The 23852-nt window shown below is 38.9% G+C and overlaps 1 protein-coding gene across 2 annotated transcripts in view; it reads left to right on the top strand.

Annotated features, from left to right (window-relative positions):
- Nucleotides 1-23638, top strand: part of IL6ST (interleukin 6 cytokine family signal transducer) — a 32739-nt gene extending 9101 nt beyond the window's left edge. The window contains exons 4-16 of one of the 2 annotated variants that reach the window (XM_059492661.1): nucleotides 774-906; nucleotides 2163-2323; nucleotides 2662-2813; nucleotides 4734-4893; nucleotides 7166-7248; nucleotides 8122-8341; nucleotides 10554-10730; nucleotides 11481-11579; nucleotides 12166-12312; nucleotides 13239-13379; nucleotides 14579-14675; nucleotides 15971-16052; nucleotides 16914-23638. In XM_059492661.1, coding sequence (XP_059348644.1) covers nucleotides 774-906; nucleotides 2163-2323; nucleotides 2662-2813; nucleotides 4734-4893; nucleotides 7166-7248; nucleotides 8122-8341; nucleotides 10554-10730; nucleotides 11481-11579; nucleotides 12166-12312; nucleotides 13239-13379; nucleotides 14579-14675; nucleotides 15971-16052; nucleotides 16914-17639 — 2378 coding nt within the window. In that variant the 3' untranslated portion in view covers nucleotides 17640-23638. Of the gene's footprint in view, nucleotides 1-773; nucleotides 907-2162; nucleotides 2324-2661; nucleotides 2814-4733; nucleotides 4894-7165; nucleotides 7249-8121; nucleotides 8342-10553; nucleotides 10731-11480; nucleotides 11580-12165; nucleotides 12313-13238; nucleotides 13380-14483; nucleotides 14676-15970; nucleotides 16053-16913 lie in introns of those variants that run through there. The other variant, XM_059492662.1, reaches the window with a different exon arrangement.
- The last annotated feature ends 214 nt before the right edge of the window (nucleotides 23639-23852 follow it).

Consider the following 23852-nt stretch of genomic DNA (forward strand, 5'->3'; position numbering starts at 1 on the left):
GCATTTTTATTTAAAGCTATTGTACTTTGATGCTATAAATTAAAGAAATCTAAATAGTGAGACTAGCAACAGATTTGAGAAGAATACAGTTATTCAGGAAGAAAGCAATAAGGTTCATAAGGTTGTTCTATTGAAACTCGCACTCTGCTTGAAAGCAAATAAAATTCTCTAAGTACATTATACTGTTGTAAATAGTGATATTATAGGAGATAGAAACAAATTTGTATGTTATAATTTGAGTTTAGGAGGGAAGGAAAATAGTTTTGCTGCATTCTGAATAAGTTCCTTACACACCACAGTGCGTGGATGAAGATCTCTTAAGCTTTCCTGCATGGGTTTGCAGCTCAAGCTTCTTCCATACCTCAGCTGGGGGAAAACAGACCTATGAAATTGCTTATAGAGCTCAGGTTACTAGCAAAGTCAGTATGTGCCAATTCAGTAGTGGTTATTAATTTTTCTTATGTGTGAATTAAAATATATTTAGATGAGAGATGGTTAATACAAGTTTTACTGCCTCAGAATGACAAGTCTTTGTTGTTTCTTACTAGCAAATGCTTAATCCTTCCATAGCCTACTGTTTGTCTAAGCAGCTATTTAAGCTTCCTTACTTTGATTGCAGGATGGTATCCAGCACTTTTTGCCACATCCTTTAGAGAAAAATTAATTAGATACTTCTGATGTTCACAGAAATCACTCTAGTGGGACAGTTAAAAGGATTCCAGCTGGATTGAAATGCGTGTATAGATTAATTATTGCTAATTTTTTTTGTACAGTGCCTCCAGAGAAGCCTAAGAACTTAAGCTGCATTGTGCATCAGGAATCAAGATTCACATATGCTATGACTTGTACCTGGAACCCTGGCAGGCATACATTCCTGGATACTCAGTTCAGGTTGAGATACAGGTGGTAAGTAGCGCTCCATAGAATATCTGAATTACTCTGAAGAATATTTTTATGCTAAACAAACAGTCCTTGAAATTCCTGATTCTTTGGAGGAGTGCTTAAGTTTAAGTCCAGTTTTCTGAGGCATTGCTGTCTGTCTGGTATGAGGGAGAAGGGAAGAAGTTGGCATTCAAGAAATTCTAACTCAGACATGAAGTTTTGTTGCTGAACTTGTTTTGGAGTGACAGTAATGCCATATTTTTCTATTCTTCAAATACATAATTAGTATGGCTTTAGTACAATGCATCTCATAAAACTCTTACACTTTTCTGAGTTGATAGTTCTATCCCATTCTAAACAAGCATATGTCTCTGCTCATTGCAGGAGGATCAGACTATGTGACTTTTAAAGGTCCATTTCAATCCAAATCATTCTTTCATTCCAAGTAGAGAAACTAACATAAAATGACTGAGTTTTGTAAAGTGATCTATCTGCACTTCATAGGAACTGTGGACAAACACTATTCTGAGTTAATCCTAACATGAAAGCTTCAGCAAAGTATTTCTCCTGTGAAAGCAAATTAAGTTACTTTCCAAACTCTTTAGATGGCCTCTGCTTTACAAGAGCTTTTTCGATGGCCTCTCAGTTTAAAATGGAGTGAACAGGATTGCTGCATTGGAGACAGGAATGATTGCAGACAGCTTTCCAGCTATCCCGTTCTGCTGAAGTGTTTTGCTAACAGGTGTAGTAGAAAGTATGCACAGATAGTTCTAGGCACATCAGGAAATGTGCAGAGCATTAACATTTTCTATCTAGTGTTAGTATAGCAGAAGATGGTGAACAGAAATTATCTATTGCATCTCTAACACTGTACTCTTGAAAGGTATGTAGTAGCACTGACTACATTTTCTAATGCATTGTAGTTACTGGTCATACTGCTTTTGAGTGATTGTATCAGTTCTTGTTCTTTTCTTTTTTAAGCCAAGTCAGGTTTTTATACAAATTTATTGACAGTGCTCGAGCTTTTGAAGTGCTTGTGCTTTTGAAGATATGTGACTGGAAGTCAAGAGATGTTTTAGTTTCAGTTCTGATGCAATCATGCATTTCTGGCTGAAAAAGCCATTCCCACTTTTTCTTCCCCTCCCTCTGCTTACAAAGTTAAGGCAGAGGGGAAACATACAAGATAAATCAATTGCTCACTCTGATTTACTTTAAAATATTCTCTAATGGAAACCAAACTTACTGCTTTGAATCTTGTTTTTTCTTTCTCTTTTATTTAGGCCAGAACAGATCTTTCCGGACTGTATACCAAAAGATGTTAATAATTCTTGCACCATTGATGATTCTCAGTTCTTTGTTAATACGGAGATCTGGGTGGAAGCAACAAATGCACTTGGGAAGGCTGTATCTGATCCTCTTGTTGTTGATCCCATTGACATTGGTAACTATGCCCCTTAAAGCTTTGATAGAACATAACTGCTGCTTCTGTATATATTGCTGAACTGGTATGTTAGTGTTTCTTCACTATAAAAATTATCACTTCATAAGTGTTGTTGACTAGAGCTTGAAATGTGCTAGACGAGGGTAGACATGGTGAGAGATTTTTTCACAATTCAGATAGCAACATTGTGTTTAGTAGTCTTGTTTAGAAGACAGTGTAAAGTAGCAGCCATTTCAGGTCCTGAAAGACTTTAATAGTAGTCCTGCAATATCACGTGCAGCTTCTAAAGGCATGGTAAAGTACAGATGTTGAGTTAACTTTAACTTCTTCTCTTTTAGTTAAACCACTGCCTCCACAAAATGTATCAATCACCTCAGGATTACTACCTACTGTTCTGCAGCTTGTCTGGGAGAATTGGATTTCAGACGCTGTGATGACGCTGAAATTCAATATTCGCTACAGAATTGTTGGCGACACAAACTGGATGGAGGTAATACAGCCAATGTTCTTGCCATGATTCTGCTGTAATCCATACGTCTGTCAAACTGGAGTTCCCCCTGCTCCACTTCAGATAATTCAGTTTCATTTCATTATGTCTTACGTGGCCACCCAAGGAAGTTAATCTGGCCTGTTTGTGGAGGCTGTAATCTAGGTAATTTTTGGCACAGTCTGAGTGTGGTGAACTTTTCATATCTTCATGGACTTTTCTGCTGTCCTTCCTGTCACAGTGCAGTATGTGTGTTTTTAATTTTATTTTGCACAATATGTAGAATATTAATGAATTTTCATCTTCCCATGCATGTGCAGAATGGGTGATCATTCAAAACTTGGGTAAATACTGTATCATACTGGAATGCTTTTTAGAACTCAGTCTACCTGCAGGTGGACTACAAAAGCTACAGACAGGGCCACAGGCTGGGTCAGAGTGGCTGGAAAGCTGCCCAGTAGAAAAGAACCTGGCAGTGTTGGTGACAGCAGCTGAACATGAGCCAGGCTGTGCCCAGGTGGCCTACAAGTCCAATGGCATCTTGGCCTGGATCAGCAATGCTCTGGCCAGCAGGGCCAGTGATTTGTCTACCTTTATTTGTCACTGGTGAAGCTGCACCTAGAGTCCTGCCCTGTATACATGCCTCAAGTGTGAGGCACTCAAGAACAGGAGAAGTGTAAGGAGTAAGCCTTACCTGTAATGTACTGTATGTTCCTGTCATCAAGAGCTGTGAGGCATTTTTCTTTATAAATCAATCTTTATACATCAGTCTGTCAACATATTTTTAATAGCTCCTCAGTTTTTCCTTCCTTTAAGCCTTTTCTCAGAGCAGTAGTACTCCAGCAGAGGCCCAAATGTATTCTGAATTCTCTGAGTTCTTGGAAGAAAGACTGCTTTTGATTTTACCAAAATGGTCTATTTGGAGCAGGTAGCCTTAACACAGGTCCTTGTGACTAATTGGCTTTAGATGCAGAAACTATTTGTTAAGATCACCTGTATTGATATTTTAAAAAACACTGGCCTGCACAATCTAGTTTGCAACTCCAGGATCATGTATATGTTGTCCTGATAGGACAGTAGGACAAGTTCTTCTAACTTGTCTTGCCCTTTTAACATACACACAAAACAAATGAAATAGTAGCTTTTAAGTCAGCTGAATTTACTTAACTGTGGTAAAATTGGACTATTTTGATAATTCTTTACCCTCAGGATTAACCTCTGAAGTGTTCTTAATCTGTAGTCATTCCTTGCAGGGGTCCTCACTGTAAAAAGCCCTTAGTTACAAGTGGAATAATGTGAGGAGTCAGTGTGTTACTTACTTGCATCCGTTCTCCACTCCACCCTGCTTCCCTACATACATACTAAGAATACTCTTCTGGCATTTGGTTGCTCACCTAAGATGAATAAAAGAGCTTATGAAAAGAATTTATTAACACAACTATAAGCTCCTCTAAAACTATTTTCAATTTCACTCAAGAAGTACTGTTCTGGATCAGTGGAAGCAATGATCCTGGACTTCTGACTTGTAGTAATCAATTATTTTGCAATCAATAATCAAGCAGGTCACCTACCAAAGTTCTGAATTGTGAGGCAGGGTACTACAGATCAGTAAGCAGCAGAATTATGTGGAAAGGAATGAGAGAGATGTAAGCTATTTATCAAATAAAAGATGAGATTGTCCTGAAGTAGCTGCCTAACTGTTCTAGTGTATGTATCTTCTTATACCTGGTCAAGACACACAACTCTGACTGAACCTTTACGAGACACTGTTTGAGAATTGAAGTTTTTGGAAATGAGAGGGAAGGAAAGCTTGTTTTTTAATGTGTGTGGTGGGGAGCCTGCTTGGATGACAGCTGAAGGAGTGCAGAACTCAGCTTTACAGTATTTTGATCATTGCTTTTAAAATCTTTGTCACTTTTGCAGGTTCCTCCTGAAGATACAGCTTCCCCAAGAACTTCATTCAGTATTCAAGGTCTCAGACCCTACACAGAGTATGTCTTTTCCATTCGTTGCATGAAGGAAGATGGAGTAGGCTACTGGAGTGACTGGAGTGAAGAAAAGACTGGGATTACCATTGAAGATCGTAAGTAGTGCATAAAAGTAGGTCACTGACTTCAAGTGTGAGTGCTCTGCAGTTTGGCAATGGCCACCTGAAATGGTGTATCCTTGCTTGAGCTGCTTGCTTGTATAAGCAACAAAGCTCTCCTGGGTTACTTTAAGCACTGACTTGACCCATGCATCCCAAGGAGCATAAGACTAGCTTCTTGTTAAGCTGGTGTAGAGGAACTCCCTGAAAACAGCTAGAACAGCAGCAGGGGAGAAGAGCCTTCTTCACAGGAAACTGTGCTCTCAAGATCTTTTGGAAAAAATCTAGGCTTTATGCTTGGTTTTTTATTCTGAAGGTTGTTCTCTGTAACAGAAGTTACCCTGCCTAGAAAAGGTTGTCTTAGTAGACCAACTGCCTTAGTTTATGAACAACTTGATGTTAAGGAGGCTTGTAAAAGTCATAGATGAAAAATCATCAACAGTTAAGAAACAGAAGATCTTAGTCATAGGGTGCAGATTTCTTCACAAAGTTAATAAAGCAATAATATAAAATAATGTGCATGTGGTAAGTGTAGCCTCTTATGCACTGAAGCATCCAAATAACACATCTTTTACATTTCAACAAAGTATTCATTTTGATTTCTTTTCCACTTCAGTAGCCTGCAAGGTTGGCTTTGTTTATGGCTTATGCTGATTCTACCCCATAGAAAGCCAGTGTTGTGTACTTAATACTCAGTAGGGAATCTATTCTTGCATCCAATTGCTATAAGTAATTTGTAATAGCTATTTAGCTTCAGTGTCAAGCTGATTGGTATTTTTCTGGTTTTTAAATGTGCTTTAGCTTTTCTTGCTTACACCTTCATAATCTTGTTTCTGTAATATCCTGTGTGTCCCAAGGCATGTCTTTTCTGGGCAGTCTGTTCACTGCAGCATTTCAGTGCACATCAAGTTAAACCAATACAAGTTCTGTTATTAAAACAGATTGGAAATCCTTTTTTTATCCTGATTGAGTTCATTTATCATCTTAGGTAAGGAATAAGAGGGATTATTGTAGTTTTTGTTTAAAACAAGTGGAATTTGTATCCGTGTTTACATTGCTTCAGTTCTGTTACTTTCACTTCAGCTACTTTCTCTGGGGCAGATACTGTAAAATATGTCAATATAGTCATCTCTGCTTTTCAACTCCTAATGATAGTATGACTGCATTTTCTGTTTCCTGTCTCAGGCTGAGCCATGATGATTTCAGGACTGCCTGCCTATTTAGATTGCATTGCTGTTCTGCTGTGGTGACTGGCTTTGCAAAAATACTGCTATTACTAAGTACCCATGTCTTACTTTAGCCTCAGATCAAAAGTTTTATAGTAGCAAATAAACATCAGACAGGTCATGTTAGAGTCATTATCTCTATTACAATTGCATCTCTTTAATGTGAATCAAATTCAGATACTCAAATGAGTAGAAGAGCTCCCTTTGCCTCAATTCATACTTCTCCTGTCACGATGTAAAACATAAAAGATAAGATGCATGCTGTACACTTGGTACTGAGGGGTGTTTGAGGTTAAAAGCCAAAACTTTGTAATAGACTAAATGCTATGAAAGAATTCTGAGAAGAAATAGTCTTAAAAGATTGAAGATGTAATTCATTTGAGATCAGCTTTCTCTTGGGGCTAAGACGCTCACAAAAGATTGGGCACTTTTTATCGCTTTTGCATTGGTTCGTTCATTTTACTTTGAAATGGAATTTGTTGTGGAAGTACCACTTTTTCATAGTAGAGATGCCAAAATGTACTGTAGTATTGTACAAAGGTACTGCAGTTTTGTTATCCTTTTAGAATGAAGGAGTCTTACAGCCAGGAGAAATTTGTCTCCTTGTTTTAACTCTTGTGCACTTTCCTTTTTTCTGGTAACTTGATATAGAGGGGTAGGGACAGTGTTGGGTGCAGGCTGTAGCAAGGTTTGCAGGGTGCAGGTGTGCAGGGCTGTGCCTCTGGATGCAGGCTGCACGGTATAGGTGTGATCATGCCTCACTCAGCATTGTCACCTTTAGTCTAATCTTGCAGATGCCCACCATTGTGATTCATACTTTTTTTGATACTGTATATTTAAAGCAGAACTGGTGTCTTGCTCATCTTTTCAGGAAACTTTCCACTTTATATGCCAAGCATTATTTTCATTGAGAAAGCAAGAAATGCTTTTTAATATGCTTTTATTTTTTTTTAAGAAAGCAAGCATATATTGATAATCAAAGGATGAATTCAAACAGATTGAATAAAAATTATTCTACTCTCAAGCATTGTTTTTTTCATTAGAGCCATCTAAAGGACCACCCATATGGAGGATCATTGATACATCTCAGTCACCAGCTTGCTGGACTGTGCATCTAATATGGAAGGTAAAGTGAATTGAAAAAATTGAGCATTCTTTTAAAAACATGCCTTTTTAAATGGAAAAATCTACGCGATAGCCTTGAGAGATGACTGGGATAGCATAGGGTTTTTTGATATGAGAAGTGACTTTAGTATTCTTAAGCTAATAGCTATGAAAAATTAAATGTACAGATGTAAAGGCCGTCATTTAACTGACACACATCTGTGACCTAAAATACCCAGAACATACTCATATTCCTCATTTGTTGACCTTCTGTGGATTTGGAACTGCCACTTGAACAAAGCATAGCTTCATGTCGTGTCTTCTGCTGTAACCTAAAATGTGGCAACACTGTCTGGACAATGATACCCCAGCTGCAAAATCCATTAAGCCTTGAGGTACTGCAGAGGCCAAGGTTATTAAAAACAGCACTGTGCATTTGTGTGCAGTAAGGCTGCTGTGTCCAGCTGGATGACTAGTCCAGCTGAGAAGGGAAAGGTAATTATGGTCACTCCCCAAACCCTGCTTTCTTTTGGTCCATAAACTGTGTCATGTTTGTCATATTAACACAACCAAAGGTGAGATTTCTTTTATGTCATTGTGTTGTAAAGTCATGTAAAACAGAAGTTTTGTCAACAACTGCTGCAATCCTTACAGAATAGCTTTTATTAACTCACTAGGTATGAGCAAAGAAAAAAAGTATTTAAACAAGAAATGGACTTTGGAAGGGACTGCTTTATAGAAATACGCACAGGTTATTTGTGTTTTCCTTAAATGTGCAGGTATTTGATCTATGGAACTTGCCTTGTTCTCATATTTTTTAATTGTACCATAAGGACAGTAAGGGTTACATCACATTTGTTCAGTATCAGCTTAATCAAAGATGTGTTTCTGACAGGCACTGAAGCCATACGAAGCCAATGGAGTAATCTTGCAATATGAATTGACTGTCAGAGATAAATCATCCCTTTCCAGTCCAGTGAAAAAATACAATGTTACAAGCACCAACTATACCTTACAGCTGCGGGAAGGAACCTACGAAGTGACTCTGATTGCCCGTAACAGTGTTGGGCCATCTCCTCCTTCAGTTTTACTTATCCCAGCAAGTAATTCAAAAGGTGAGTGTCCTAGTAATGTTTCTGTCAGGTAAATCTGCATAGCCCTTTTTATAAGAAATCTTCAGTGTTGTAAAATAATACCTTTTACATGGGCACATAAAGTATTACTGAATTATCAGTACAGTGTCATGCCTTTTGTATATACTGCCATTATGTGCCAGGGAATGTGTGGGTTTGTGTATTCACAGTGTCATTTGAAGCTGTATGTGTTTTCTGCTGGTTTTGGATTCTTAGAGCTTCTGTGTACTATATTCCTTGTTGTTTCTTTTCTTAGCCTACCAGGCATTTTTGTGTCTTTCTTAAAAAAAAAGTAATCAAAGGGTTGGTATATGCTTACACATATACCATTCTGCCATTGTTCCTCCTTTAATTTTCTGGTGTCCCTCCCACTCCTTTCCTTGTTTGTCCCAGTCTTCTCCTACATTTTCAGTATCTTACCTGGTTGTTTTGTCATCTGCTTCCACTATTTCTGTACTGCTCTTTTTCTTTTTTATGTTTTGTTCATTACTCACTATAGTAAGGACAGGCTGGTTTATCCTTCTTTCCGCCTTTTCTTAGACAATCCCAACACTACCAGGACAGGAAGCAAAAAAATAGGTATATGGATAGGTGCAGGTAAACTACCAAGGGAGAGCAACTGGTTCTAAAGCTATTTGATGAATTAGTGAAGAGTATAAATTCACGCAAAGTAGTTTTGCAGCCAGGAGGAAGTACTTAGTAAGGTATAGATATGTGGTATATAAGCATATAATATGTATAATAAGCTAAGATGGGAGGCACACACAAGTATCTCAGAGGCCAACTCCTGGCCCTGCACGGGTCACCCCAAGAGGGCACTGTGTACCTGAAGGCATTGTCCTGCTGTGTACTGTCACTACTTGAACTCTTTCAGACTTGGTGCTGTGACCACTTCCTTGGGGAGCCTGTTCCAGTGCCCAGCCACCCTCTGAGTGAAGAAACTCATCCAGCCTAAACCTCCCCTGACACAACTTCAGGCCATTCCTCAGATCCTGTTACTGGGCACTCAGAAGAAATCAGGGCCTGCCCCTCCTCTTCCCCTCTCAAGGAGGTTGTAACTGCAGTGAGGTCTCCCCTCAGTCACTGCCAGGCTGAACAGACCAAGTGACCTCAGCTGCTCCTCCTGTGGTTTCCCCTCAAGGCCCTTCACCATCTCTGTTGCCCTCCTTTGGATGCTCTCCAGTAGTTTAGTGACTTGATTATATTGTGGCACCCAGGAGTGCCCCCAGCACTGGAGGTGAGGCTGCCCCAGGGCAGAGCAGAGCAGGACAATCCCCTCCGTTGCCTGGCTGCTGATGCTGTCCCTGATGCCCCCAGGACACGCTTGGCCCTCCTGGCTGCCAGGGCACTGCTGGCTCATGTTCAGCTTGCCATGGACCAGAGCCCCAGGGCCCTTTCCATGGCACTGCTGCCCAGCCTCTCATTCCCCAGCCTGTCTGTACATCCAGGGCTGCCCCATGCCAGGTGCAGGATCTGGCACCAGCCCTTGTTGAACTTCAGATGGTTGGTGATTGCCTGGCCCTCTGATTTGTCAGGGTCTCTCTGCAGGGCCCCCCGCCTTTGAGGGAGTCAGCTGTCCCTCCCAGATTTGTATCATCTGGGAACTTGCTTAGTGTCCCTTGCAGTCCTGAGTCAATATCAGACCACAGGGCTGGTGATGGAGCCCTGGGACCACCCCAGTGAAGTCCCTGGAACAGGTCCCAGGTCCCCAGTCTGATGTCACTGCCTTCCCTGTAACACTTTGTGCCTGACCCATGAGCCAGTTGCTGCCCCATCACAGGATATGTTTATCCGGCTCTAGGCTGGAGATTATATATACTATTTACTTCTGTATATGCACACTCTCCATAAAGTGTAAGTACTTAAAAAGGTATTAAGTGTAACTGTTTGATACACTTGTAAATTCCCATTCTAAGTCTGATTTCTCTCTTGAAATAAAGCATTTTTTCAGAAGAAAGAAACATAGTGTCTGTAGGAATAGAGAAGTTGAGTCTAACTTCAGTTTTTAAATAGCCTGATACTGCTTTTGGATCTCTCATACAAAGATCCATGTGTAAATCTCCAAATTTCAGAAAATGGCATCTACATTTACTTTAGTTCTGTCAAATTGCTACCATTACCCAAAAGTATCAACCAGAACAACTCCTATCATGAAAGAACTGTCAATATTGATCACTTTTTTCTTTCATTACAGCTCCCGTGAAGAATCTTAGAACATTACCTAAACATGACAAGTTGTGGGTAGGGTGGACTGCTCCTAACAATTATGTTCTTAAGTATGTGATCGAATGGTGTCTGATGTCCAGCAGCTCAGACTGCATCATAGAATGGCAGATTGTACTAGGAGATGTTCAAGGAATTGACTTAAAAGGTATTTAGCTCATAAATCTACATATAGTTTGTAGAACACTCTAAAAACTGTTTAGTGGTTGGAAGGTGAGAAACATTCTCAGTAATTAGAATTTTATGGTAGAACAGGGTTAGTGCTGAGGGTTTCAGTTAGTTTATTGGGAGTGGAGGGAAGTATTTATATGTTTTTGTCGAATACACAAATCTATCTGATACTGAATTTTGAAATTTATATAATGTAAGAAGGGGTTTATCTCCATTTTGGTTATAGTATTGTCATTCTTGGAAACCATTAAAATAGTGAAAAGGCCGAGTTCTTTCAAAATCAGTCAAATTCTTTGGTTACTCAATTCAAACAGTGAAACTTGATCAGCTCTATTCTTTTGAGATTATGATCAGTATCTAAAATCAGTAATCTAGGGACTTAATGCTACACATAACTACAGGCTTTCTATTTAAAATAATGTTTAAAAAAACTTGACTCATCTGAATTCTACTTTTTATATTTTACATTTGAATGTGAACCATTATATTGTTAATTAATATTTTGAAGCAGTGTTTTTCCTTTAGTTAATATTTTGAAGAAGTGTATCAATGAGCTCTAGAAAATACTCAGCTGCGCTAGGCACTAGTCCTAGTTAGACAGTGCTCCTTTGAGAGGCCTGTGTTTGAAGTAAATAGGAAGGATAGTGAGCAGTTTGACTGTCTGTGAAACACCAACTTTTAAATTCCTTTTATTAGGTGTATATTTCTTCTTTATTCCTTTTATTAGGTATAAAGCCTTTCAAGTGTTACTTGATAACTGTGTACCCTCTGTATGCTGATGGTCAGGGAAGTGGACAGTCTGTGAAGGCTTATCTTAAGCAAGATCGTAAGTATAAAATTATCACCTTGAAGCACATACACTGACCCTTTTTGACAAAAAAACAAAGAAACTTTTGCTTTAATGTGGACTGTGTAATGAAAAATGGTTTAGTGCTTGAGGGTCAGGTGACATCTCTGATCTTTTCCCATCTATTATCATCCATTCTGCTCCTTTGCAATGTTTGGGAACTAGACCAATGGCTGACTATGACTGGCTCTGTGTTTTTCCAACCTTTATATAATAGATAATTAGACATGAATTTGTTCTTTTAGTGATATATTTATTTTATATAGATTATATTTTTAATTTATTTATTATATATAATAGTGATATTTATATGCTGATTTGTAAAATCAAGACTTCATTTGAAGGTTTCTTGCAACGTGCTGATTTTTCTTTTCGTATGTGTTTCTGAATTTTTTTTTAAGCGTCTTTGTAGTTTTTATGTTCTTTGAAAACAGTGCTTTCCGGATGAATCAGTCAAACTATTCCATTGAAGTTTTTATCCTGGTACAGTTCAGTGCTTGTTAATATGTTGCTTCTGAGAATGCAAGATTGCCAAGCAGAAACTGATCTTCCTCTCCCATTACAGGTCCTTCAAAAGGACCTACCGTTCAGACAAAAAAAGTTGGAAAAGCTGAAGCTGTTTTGACATGGAACCATCTCACAGTTGAGGAACAAAATGGATTTATCCGAAATTATACCATACTTTACAAAACTATTGATGGAAATGAAACAGGTACTAGAAAACAGAAGTGTTTTGGGGCACTGAAGTTTTTCATCTGTTTCCTTCCTAATATTTGTTCCTGAAAAAATACACAGAATCAGTTATAGCTGACAATCTGTTCTGAGAATGTAAAGCCGGTATCTGAGCCATAATTCTCCTTCTTACAGAACAGAAAGTCCCTAGTAAAGAATTCAGAGCATTCAGTCTATATATGGCAGGGTACTGAGTTTCTCAGAGCTGATTTGTGAGTATCGTGCTCCCATATTGCATCTAAATACAGAATGAAATGGTGGTATATCAAGATGATGGCAGACTATCAGAAGGAGTTGACTGCATTTAACTATGGTAAAACCTTAAGAAAAGGAAGTGGGAAGGAGTTTTTTTAACCCTTCTGGAGCTGTAGACCAATATATAATTACATAAATGATCTTGTTTGAAGTGCGTTTTAGTTTTCAGTAGTGTATATGACCTGCAGGCATACTACAGGCATCTGGCACTATCAAAACTTTAATTTTTAGATTTGCTTAAATTGGAAGGGCCAGGTACTTATGCCATACCTATGTCTTACTATTCCTTACCTTGGTTTTTTTCAGTCAGTACTAGCAGTTCCTCATTAGCACTATCTATTTGGCTTACTAGGCAGACTTTAAGCCTCAATTATACTACTAGTTTAGTTTGTAGATGCATTCTGGGGAAAGAAATTTCAGAGGAAATGAAATATAGAAAGATACTAAATTCAGACACCTAAACAGAAACAAATTATTCTCAGCATTTCTTGTACAAGTTTGTAGTCTTTGATTGTTCCGTTTTCCATCTGCTACATGTTCTGTTAAAACTATCTTTCACATCTGCAGTCTTGATGCCTTAATGTTGCTGTTTTTGTGGAGATGCAATTTGTTTGTAGTTTATAGAAAACTACAATTTCTTCTTCTCTTTAGTTGTGACAGTGGATCCTTCCAAGACAGAGTACACCCTCTCCTCTCTGACCAGTGACACGCTGTATACTGTGCGGATGATGGCATCCACAGATAATGGTAGCAGGAGCGGTCCTGATTTCACATTTACTACACAAAAATTTGGTAAGGCAGAGTGGCACAATTGGTAGAAGTAGGAATTAATGTTGCAGCAGTACAGCAGGGCTCTGTGAAAGATGTGTTAGAAGGGGAAGGTGATTTTATTTTAGAGTTTCAGTTAGAGTCAACTTGCAATGTTCGTAATACCTGGGTGGTTTGTCTTAGTGCTCTTTCACTAAGAGGTAGTTTAGTCAGGATTTTTCTGAATATATAGAGAACAAGATATGCTCTGCAAATCTCATGAATTGCACTTTTTATGTTATTAAGCATGCTGTTTTGGGTGTGTTTTATGTATATTCAGGTTATAATGTTTTGCCCTGACCTTTAAGGAGTCATTAGGATTTATCCAGTGCCCTTGTCTCTTTTGGTTTCTAATGGCATCTACCCCTAGTAAGAGTCTTTGTTTTAATCCTGATAAGGTGTACTGAAGAAGCTGTAGAGATGTGTGCTTGTATCTTAATCTGCTGATGTAGGTACCAGTCAGCATTCTCAGAGCGCTTTCATGTTCTTTCATATCACTGTGAAAGTTTTCTGCAGTCTTTACAGAGACTCATTTTGAATAGTTAAATTTGTTGTATGTTCAGCTTTAGAGTGCTTCTTATATGTAAGGGTAACAGCAACATTACTAACTGAATTTCATTGTGGAAGACGCTTAAATTTAGTGGAGGTTTTTTTTCCTGTGTGTTGCTCTTCCCTAAGCATTCCCCAAGGTTTACTTAAGAATGTGTATTACATTAGAAGGAATACATAACAGTAATGCAAACTTTGGTGTTTGCAGGGAGAGGAGAGCTTCATGTACAGAATAAACTGATGGATGAGTAGTGATGTTGTTTACTTTACTTATTTGACCATTACTGTGTTATGAGAGCCATGGGGCACTGAAATACCTTGGCAGCAGATGAATTGGCAATGTTACTGTCATACCTGCCCAGCTACTAAATTATTTGTTCTGTCAGTGTTACAGCTTCTAGTTCAGCCCAGGTTTTTTGTTGATGCAAGGCACTAGATTGTCAGGGCAGCTCTTTTCATGTTTCCATCAGAAGACACTTCATATGGTGAAAAAGTTCTTCTGAATGTGAAGCTTTAAGACTGAGCATTGACGTATTTCAGTTTCAGGTCCTCCCTAATCTTTTGGAAATATGTACTGCTATTGAGTTCTATAAATGCCAAAGTGGGCTGTAATTGCTTCTTTCTGCCTCCTTCAGGAAAAGGAGAAATTGAAGCCATAGTTGTACCTGTGTGTCTAGCATTCCTGTTGATTGTGCTCCTGGGAGTTTTGTTTTGCTTCAACAAACGTGACCTGTAAGTACAAATGAACTCTTCCTCTTATATTTCTGAACATAACAGAAATGGCAGTGATTTATACCAACTCAGTTAAGTACTCTTCAGGTAGATCAGAAAAAAAGTTAAAACATGCATATATTGATTGGTGTTAAAAACTTGTGTTTGCCATGGGAAATCAGGGCCTCTTCTGATACTAATTTTTTACTGTTAATTACACACATACTAAATGTTCTATGATTTAATAGTGCAAGAAATTAATGCTTTTCTTGCTGGATATAGCTAGGATTAGCTTTGTTAGATTTTGATCAGGATAAACTGTTTCTTAGTCATCCTGTGAATGGAGTTATGGTCCCTAGGTGTGAAGATTTGGAAAGATCTTACTTGTATTTGAGCTATTTAATTACAGCATTAACGAACGTGAAGCTTTATGACAAAAAAATAATTTAGGCAGACATCATGATCTGCAGTAACTGTGCCTGTTTACAGACTTCTGGGAAGCAACCTGCCTCCTCCTGCCCCCCCACCCCAGAGCCATCTTGTCTGTGGCTTTAACCAAGATGTCATTGCTGCAGTGTTTCCCCTGCAACGTGTAGCACCTCTCCTATGTCCCCTGCCAAGTTTCCTTTCTTTCTAATTAAAGACAGCATTTTATGCCCTTTTCCTTTTGACCTCTGTGCAGCTCCTAAAATTAGTTCTTAATGGGTGTCAGTTGGAAAGCCCATCTTGAACTGTTCTTCAAAGTTCTCCTCCTCAACAGAGGATCTGTTGTTGGATCTGTTTATACAGAGCAGGATAGGTGGGTCAGTTTCAAAGCTGATTTGCTTGGGGGTGATGTATCAACAGAAGCTTCTGGTTCTAAGTAACAGTACATTCTTAAGAGTTACAAAGTAAGTTTTTCTTCCTTTTTTTTTTTTATTTGTGAAGTTAGCTTAGTTTTTGACCTTTGGTATTCGTCATTATAGTACAAGAAGTAGGATTGAATTTTCGTAATGGCATGCATCATAAACTACCTAAGTAATAGCTCTGTACATTCTAGAGTGCTATAAATTTGAAAATCTCTCACTGTTACCATTAGTTGTTTTGTGTTACATTGATAGCCACATCTAATGTGTGGAGGAGTTAAGTGCCGTGCTGTGCTTTGCTAAGTAGTACAGCCTCATACAAAGATGAAAAGTAACCCAGACAGCATTCTTATTTCGAATACAACATTTCTATGTAAGGGAGTGGTGTTCTGGATTCTGCTGTGGTTGCTATGAACAGGGGAATTTGGGGAGTGCATCTTATGACTTTATTCCATTTTTAATCCTTTACAGAATTAAAAAACATATCTGGCCTATCGTACCTGATCCATCCAAGAGTAACATTGCTCAGTGGTCTCCTCAAGTTCCAGCCAAGGTAATACTCACTTTTCTGCATCCTGTATCTTCCTAGTCTGCAAGGTTTCAGATAAATAACTGGTGGGAATCTCCTGTCTTTTAGCAGACATGAATTTCAAGGAAAAACTTGAATATGAAGTTTTATTGACATTGTGATACAATATGGTTAGAAGACATCTTTGCATCTGTAGATTCTGCATTAGATTTACATGGCTTTTAGCACAAATTCACAGTCCAGCATGGGCTTTAAAGTTGTGAGTCAGTTTCAGCTTACTAGTTGGAATGATCAAATACTCATTTCTTTGCTCATTCATGGGAAATCAGCATTAAGTAAACAATTAATGATTCCCATTCTTAAAACCCTGAAGTGGCTTGTTTGCACAGTTCAGTCACAAATGAGAGAGAAGACTATAAACAGTTCCTCCTGAATGAGAAGATGGCAGCAGAATTTATGCCACATGTGGGATGAATGACCAGGCAAATTCTTTTCAACAAACTGTTGAAGTTTCTTTAAAGAAATATTCTAATGTTGAGGACATTATTTGAAGTAATGTATGGTATGTTCCTGTATGGAATGTTCCTGTGCTGCACAGCAAATGCTTCCATCTTTACAGTTCTTAAGAATAATTAAAATGAGAGCAAAGTCTTGCTCACATATCCACTATCACTTTAGAATAGCTGCATAATTAAGACTCTGTATTGGAAACAAAGCTGTATCCTTCATTTTTTAACACATGCTTTGGAGATATTGACAGACTTAGTAAAGAGAAAACTTAGATGAAGAAAATCAAAGACATTATGAATAAAAATTCATATTTATTGGGGCTTTTGATTTGTAACATAACCTTCCTCTTAGGCAACATCCATCTCTTTCTTTCAGCATAACATCAGTTCCAAAGATCAGATGTACCCAGAAGGCAGCTTTACAGATGTAAGCGTTGTAGAAATAGAAGCTGATGACAAGAAGTCTTTTTCAGAACAAGATCTAAAACCTTTTGACTTGCTTAAAAAAGAAAAAAGTACTTCAGAAGGACACAGCAGTGGTATTGGAGGATCCTCGTGCATGTCTTCTCCTAGGCAAAGTGTCTCTGACAGCGATGAAGGTGAAACGACACAGAACACTTCGAGCACTGTACAGTACTCGACTGTGGTGCTTAATGGCTACAGAGACCAGACACCTGTACAAGTCTTCTCAAGGTCTGAGTCAACTCAGCCCCTGCTAGACTCAGAAGAGAGATCAGAGGATCATGCTGGAGGAGCTGACAGTACACCACAGAGGCAGCAGTATTTCAGACAAAATGGTGGTCAGGATGAAACCAACACAGACAGGCCATGCTTTGAAAGAACAAAGCAGATTACTCATGCTAATGAGGGAGATCTTGTTGGATTTGTTCAACTGCAGATCTCAGGTCAGAGTTCACAGCCATTGGGACTTGGGATGGAAAAAAATACCCAGGAAGCTGCTGTATCAAATGTTTTACAGGCATGTACTGAAGGACAAACTGTGAGACCTGAAATAGTGGAAGAAAATCCACTTTCAGTTGATGAAATGCCAAAAAGTTACCTCCCGCAGACTGTGAGACAAGGGGGCTATATGCCTCAGTGAGAGAAAAGACTGGCTCTGTTTAGGCCTTCCTTAGTGCCTGTTCACATCTTCCCCTGTGTTTCTGATAAAGTAAGCTAGGTATTTTTATCTTACTGCAGATAGAAAAACTGAAATTAAGCAAAGAGTAATTTGACAAAATACAGTAAGGACTGTTTTTGTGGAAAATTTCCAGTCCAGACCTACTGGAGATTTACTTTAATGCACTACATAAAACCTTACATCTGGATAGCTGAACAAGCCTTTGTGCTACATTGGGTGTTTTGTATCTCTTCATAACAGAATTTCACATTATTGAAAAGGTCAAGTTTTAAATATCCACATCAGCCAATACCCCTCCCAGAAGAAACACTTTGATGCGTGGCAGTACGAGCCTAAAAAGCCAGCTCTAGTTGCACAGTGCAGCTTTGTGCAAAAGTAAGACTGAAGCTCAGTATTCTGACATGGAAGAATACTTGTGTGAAACACTTCTCAGTAACTTAATTGACTTACTGAATTTTGACTTGGCCCAGTGTCTCAATTTTCAGCTTACCAGACCTGCAAATCATGTTTAAAACCCATAAAAATTAAGTAGAACTTGCTATGTTCTATTTACTAGGAATAGGAAAACACCAAGATCACTTGAATCTGAATTCTACTATAGTAACTGATACTTTACCTACATTTAGATATATGTACACATGAACTATAGAGTAATTTGGCCTGAAAAATGTGGCTTGCAACTTGACACACAGCAATTCAGTCTTATAGTCAAAATTTTGGAAATCAGATGACAACTCAGATCAGCTGTTATTTAAGGCTTTGTACCCCAGCCACTGTTTGATTATATAAGACTTCTGTGATCATACATGCCTCTATTTAGTTAGTGCACCTTTGTTGTGTACAGCTCAAGTGACAAGCTGTAAGCTTTTACCATTTTGCTCAGTGCTTAGGAGAAAGGAAATTTGACCGTATTCCTGACAGACTGCAGCTATTAGTGTGCTGTAACCTTGCTGCTAATACTGCAGGACATCCTTGAAACTAAAAGCAACCAAAGCATTGAAGTCATTGGTACTAACACCAAAACCTATATTCTGAATTTGAACTTTGCTGGTAGTACATCTCTGTTAGCAATCATGAGCCACAAAACACACTTCAGTGGTTGTTAAAATTCCTGACTTTTTTCTTAATGTCTCACTTTTTCCCTGCTCACATAGTTTATCATTTTGAGGAAGCTACATTTCTTGGAAACTTTCTCTACCAGTGTTTAAACAAAAATTAAATTACAGGACAATAAACCCCTTTTCCAGTGATAACCAGAAATTTTATGGCATTCTTTAAGATTTTTTTTAATTAATTCTAAATCTAATATAGGCTAGTCAGCTTTCTAATCTGACACTAACAAAAATGTATTTCAAAACACTAAATGCTGTTTTGTGAGACTAAAACAAGTGTTTTATTTCTCCTTCAGCAAAATAACTATGTATTTAAGACCACCTGAAACCTTTTGTGCTGTGACCTCTGGTACTGCTGTTCTGCAGAGCACTTGCTAAAAGCCCTTGAAAGGCCTGTGTCAGTATCATTTCATCTTCCCTTGTCTGCCAGCTTCTGTGGAAGGATGGGTGTACATGTAAATGTCCACATGTGAATTATGCTTTTGTTACAAAGAAATCAAGTGCAAGAGTAAATTTGTAAGATTACCTCTTGAAGTGTGGAATATTTAAAACAGATAAGAATACAGAGTCTTTAATAGCATTTCAGTATTCCACAGTTCCTTTCTCCTGACAGTATTTTTCTGTATCTAGGCACTTTTTTTTAAATTAAAAAGCTATGATTCAGCTTACTATAATTAGACCTTTCTTCAGACCAGCCCTCTTCCTTTTCACCACACTGCACCTCAGAACCTTTAAACTCCCTCTCAGAGGGCAAAGGTGTAATGAAAACTGCTGCCATGAGACAGCAGAGAGGCCATCTTTCATTTTTCAGATGTTGAAGAAGCATTCCTTTTTTGGAACACATTCCTCTTGGAAGAAATAGCAGTTACTTTACTGGGGGATGAGTTCTCTTCTCTATGGAAGCTTCACAGTGACTGTAGAAACTACAAGTAAAAGGGAAAGTCTCTGTTGGGCAGTGTGCATGCTTATTAGAACTGCCCAGCAGCCAACTGCATTCAGTCCATCTTCTCATCTCTGAATATTATGGGCCACTACCTGGCTTCATAGTTGTCCTGGTTTAGGGCAAATTTGAGAAGAAACTTTCAAAGGGGTCCCTCTAAAAAGCAAATGCAAGCAGCCCCTCCCCCTACTGTTTTGGGAAAAGATCCACTTTCCTTGGAGAAAAGTGGGGAAAAAAGCTGTTTATTTAACAGGCAAAGTATCCACAAGCGTAAAAAATGAGTAATATTAAACACTAAAACTTCTCAGTGTTGTGAAGAGATGGCAAATTCAGAAAGTCCTTGTTGTGGGGTGTACCTTGGCTTGCTCAGTCTCTTATCATCCCTCCTATGCTGGACAATGCCACCTCCTGGCTCCCAGTAGCCACAGGTGTGAGCTTCCGGTATTTTTCTGGATTTTCAGTTCAGAGCAGGGCTGAACAGCTCCAAGAAAAAGAAAAGCCACAGTCTGGGGAACTTGTCTGCCTCAGCCAGCTAAAAACTAACTAAAAGCAAAGGAGAGCTTCCTCCAATGTGCGTGCTGCAGAGAGTGCAGTCTGTGAGGAGGATGCAGGGAGCAAGGGCAGTCCCTGAGAACAAACTCTGTGGTGCTTCTCCCCCCTCAGCTCTCAGAACCAGTCTTAAAGGTGCAGAACTTATACCCAGCATAAACAGAACAGAAAACTGGGGATATGAGCATCATGAAGTCACCCTAGGACAGTAGTCTAAACAGTGCTGCAAAGGTCTGAATATTTTCAAAAACATGTTGATGAGTTTTTTTAATATGTTTTTGTGATTCATTAATACTAACTTTTGATAGCATATGTTATTTGAGGGAGAATGTCGGGTAGTCCTTAAGTTGCTACTTGCCTTTCTGTAAAGAGAAAGCATTTTCTTCTCAATTGCTGTTAAGTTTTGAGTGGTCTGTGATTAACTGCTGCTTAACAGCAGCAAGAGATTCTGATTTTTAAAATCTGTGCTAATAAGAGTTCTGGCTGTCATTTCTGGTATCTTTCATTTAGGGGCCAGTGGTAACAAACTCAAAGAATTGAGTGGGTCCTCGAGATAGTTCTGGCTGGCTGGCAGTGACGTGCTCTCTTTTGAGATAGAGCATTTATCTAGGGCTAAAATACTAAAGACTAAGCAGGAGCTCCTAGTGGGTGAACAGCTTGTAGAAGCCACAATACATATGAATAACAGGTATACAGCTAGTTCATAAGCCTATGTGCCAAATGCATTGTGCAGTGTTCAGGGTTTAACAAGATTTTGTACTTTGGACTGTAAAAATCTAAGTGTATCAAACAGTTGCATACAGGTTTTTAAGAGTATCTGCATTGTAATTGTAGCAATCCACTGAAATTTTCTGAGCTTGGCCCTAACATAGGAGCTCGAGAAAAGGTTTTCTCCCTCCTCCACCTTCCCTACCCGCTTCACCAATGGCTATTGGCACACGTAACAAAATAAAGGCATTAATAAAGTCACATTTCAGTATAGTCATGTCCATCTTGATTTCCTGGACTGGAATTTTTCAGGTACAGGTGGAAGACTAGTTGTAAGGACTGTTAATTTGGTGGTGAGGAAGGGAGGCTGGTAGAAATACATTAGCATATTTGAAAAACCTCTTAAATGCAGGCTGGTTAATAATGCTCCTCTGTTTACAAGAGAAGTGAATATATTACTCTTGTAGTTCTATTGTGGTGGTTCTGTTAGACCAGGAGATGATTGGTATTGTTTTCTGGAGTGTGTTGGCTCACTTTTAGGGCAGATAGTCTAGGAATGTCCTTTCCTGCTGTAGTGAAAATCTTGGGATTGCTTCATATGTGCTATTATAGAAAATTAATCTTCCTGTTCCACCTTAATGTGGCAGTACAAGCACAGCAGAGTAAAATGTTTTTAAACTTTGTTCTGGAGAGTTTATGACAAGGATATGCTTGCCTGATACAGTAGCAAAAGCTGTGAGAAATCTTGGCCCTGGGAGGATGAGGGAGTTTGCATGCTAGGGCTGAGTCCCATTCTTGCGCTCTGGAGAAGTCCTGTAACCTGGGTGAGAGCTTCAGCTCTGTAAATCCTGAGCTTTGTCAGGTGGTTAAAGCATACATCAGTATGCCCGGTATGTGGGGTCACCTCCGCTGATTTAAATTAAGTAATAGTTTAATTAGAGGCAGGTCTCAGATACCCGAGATCCACGTTAGAGTATGCTGCAATGGAATTGACTTTTCAGTGGGATCTGAAACTCCAGAGACTGTCAGATTGTTAATAGTCTGCCCCAATCCAGGACGTACACATTTTGCATTGTAATTGATGTGCATTAAATGGGACTAAATACACTAGTTTATTTTCCCCATTAGACAGTGGTTGTAGCTGAGATTAACTGTTATTTGAGTGCATTCCTTTAACTGGGTTAAAAAGTTCTCTTGACTGAGACTGTAAGAGTTCCTTAATTCCCATAACCTCTTGTCTGTCTGCAAGGATGGATACATACAGCCATTTTAAATTCCAGGAGTTGTTTGTAGTGTTATACAGGAGAAGTTTATATAAAAATGTTGAGTCTTCTGTCATGAAACAGCTGTTAGGGAAGTGCAGCCAACCTGAGTCTTCAGCTTTGCTTTTGATCCAGAAAACTGCAGTAAAGTGGAGGTATAAGTGCAAAAATCTGGATGAGATTGAAATTAAGTATCTTGTATTGGATTCATGAATTTCCATTTCTCTTCCTTTAAAGTGAAAGCATCAGTAAAACAAACAAACAAAAAACACCTAAAAATCATATGAATTTGCTTTCACTATTGTTTCCTTTGTAGGACTTGTGCAATCTGAGCCATTCTTGAAAATAAAAGCAGTGCTGACTTAATGCACAAGGATGCATTTCTAAGGCCACAAGATTTGATAAACCTAAAAATAGTAATGAAGGGCCAGATTTCAACAATTGTCTGCTTCCCTGCCTCTTAACTGTAGTGCAGAGAGAGGGTGGGCAGCGAGTGCCTCCCAGAATGCAGCCTTAGCCAGTACTTGTATTTATTTGCAAAGACAACCTGAAGGGGATATATGCAATAATGTCATTGCTACTCTGCAGAAGCACACTTCTGTAACAATAGATGAAAAACACTTATGGCACAACTGTTGACTGATGGCTGGAAAGCTCCACATCCACATCCTCCTGCTCAGACTGAAGTGTCAGCTGTTCTTCTCTGGGGATCACGGGCGTGGCAGATGGGCATTCTCTGCAGTGTGAAACTGTTAACACCTGTCACTTCTCATCATCAAAGCACATTTGTTAATGGATCCAGTCAACTTGCCGTGTTTTTTTTAATACACCAGTTTTGTTTACAGTGTCACATCTAGCCTGACACTTTGATACAGCCAGGGATTGTCTAGTAACCAATTGCTTTTATTTGGGGATAAGAAGTTACTGGTCACCCAGTTTGCTGTGCCAATATATGCATCTAGGTGAGTGGAGGTGTGGGACACAGGAACAGATGTACCAACAAGGAAAGTGCCTTGATGCTGGATTGGATGGCTAGTGAATGTAAACATTAAGTTAAATTTTGCTATGTACTTAAACTAAGTATGGCCGATTAAGCTAGTGGTAATTTGAATGCCAGCTTTAAAGGGCTTGCATACTCCGGCCAGAGGTTAAACTTGTAAATTGCTGCATAAGCTGTCTCTGTATGGAAATGTGTTTTAATACCTGTTCACTGTCTTTATTCTTTTGCAAGCTGCATGTGTATTGTCATATAAAATCTGCTTTCTACAATTTATTTTGATGGTCAGTTTTGAATGGCTTCCTCTTTGTTACCCGACTGAGCCTGAATGTTGCATTTCTGTAGTACATAATATGTAGAAAAAAACAAAACAAAATTCCGCATTTACCTTTTGTGCTGGAGTCAGTGTTTTTGTAAGGCTGACCAAGTAGTAACCACAGAAGAAGCGTCTGGGCCACTGCTTCACACACAAGAAACAGAGAGACATGACCATGACACCCCTGGGTAAAAGGCTATCTCATTGCACCTGTGGCCACGTTCAGCAGCAGGTGAATGCTCTTTAGTCCTGCCTTAGTAATTGCTCCTGGAAACAGGAACAATGCTCTC

Source organism: Ammospiza nelsoni, chromosome Z, assembly GCF_027579445.1.
Source record: "Ammospiza nelsoni isolate bAmmNel1 chromosome Z, bAmmNel1.pri, whole genome shotgun sequence".
Lineage (NCBI taxonomy): Eukaryota > Metazoa > Chordata > Aves > Passeriformes > Passerellidae > Ammospiza > Ammospiza nelsoni.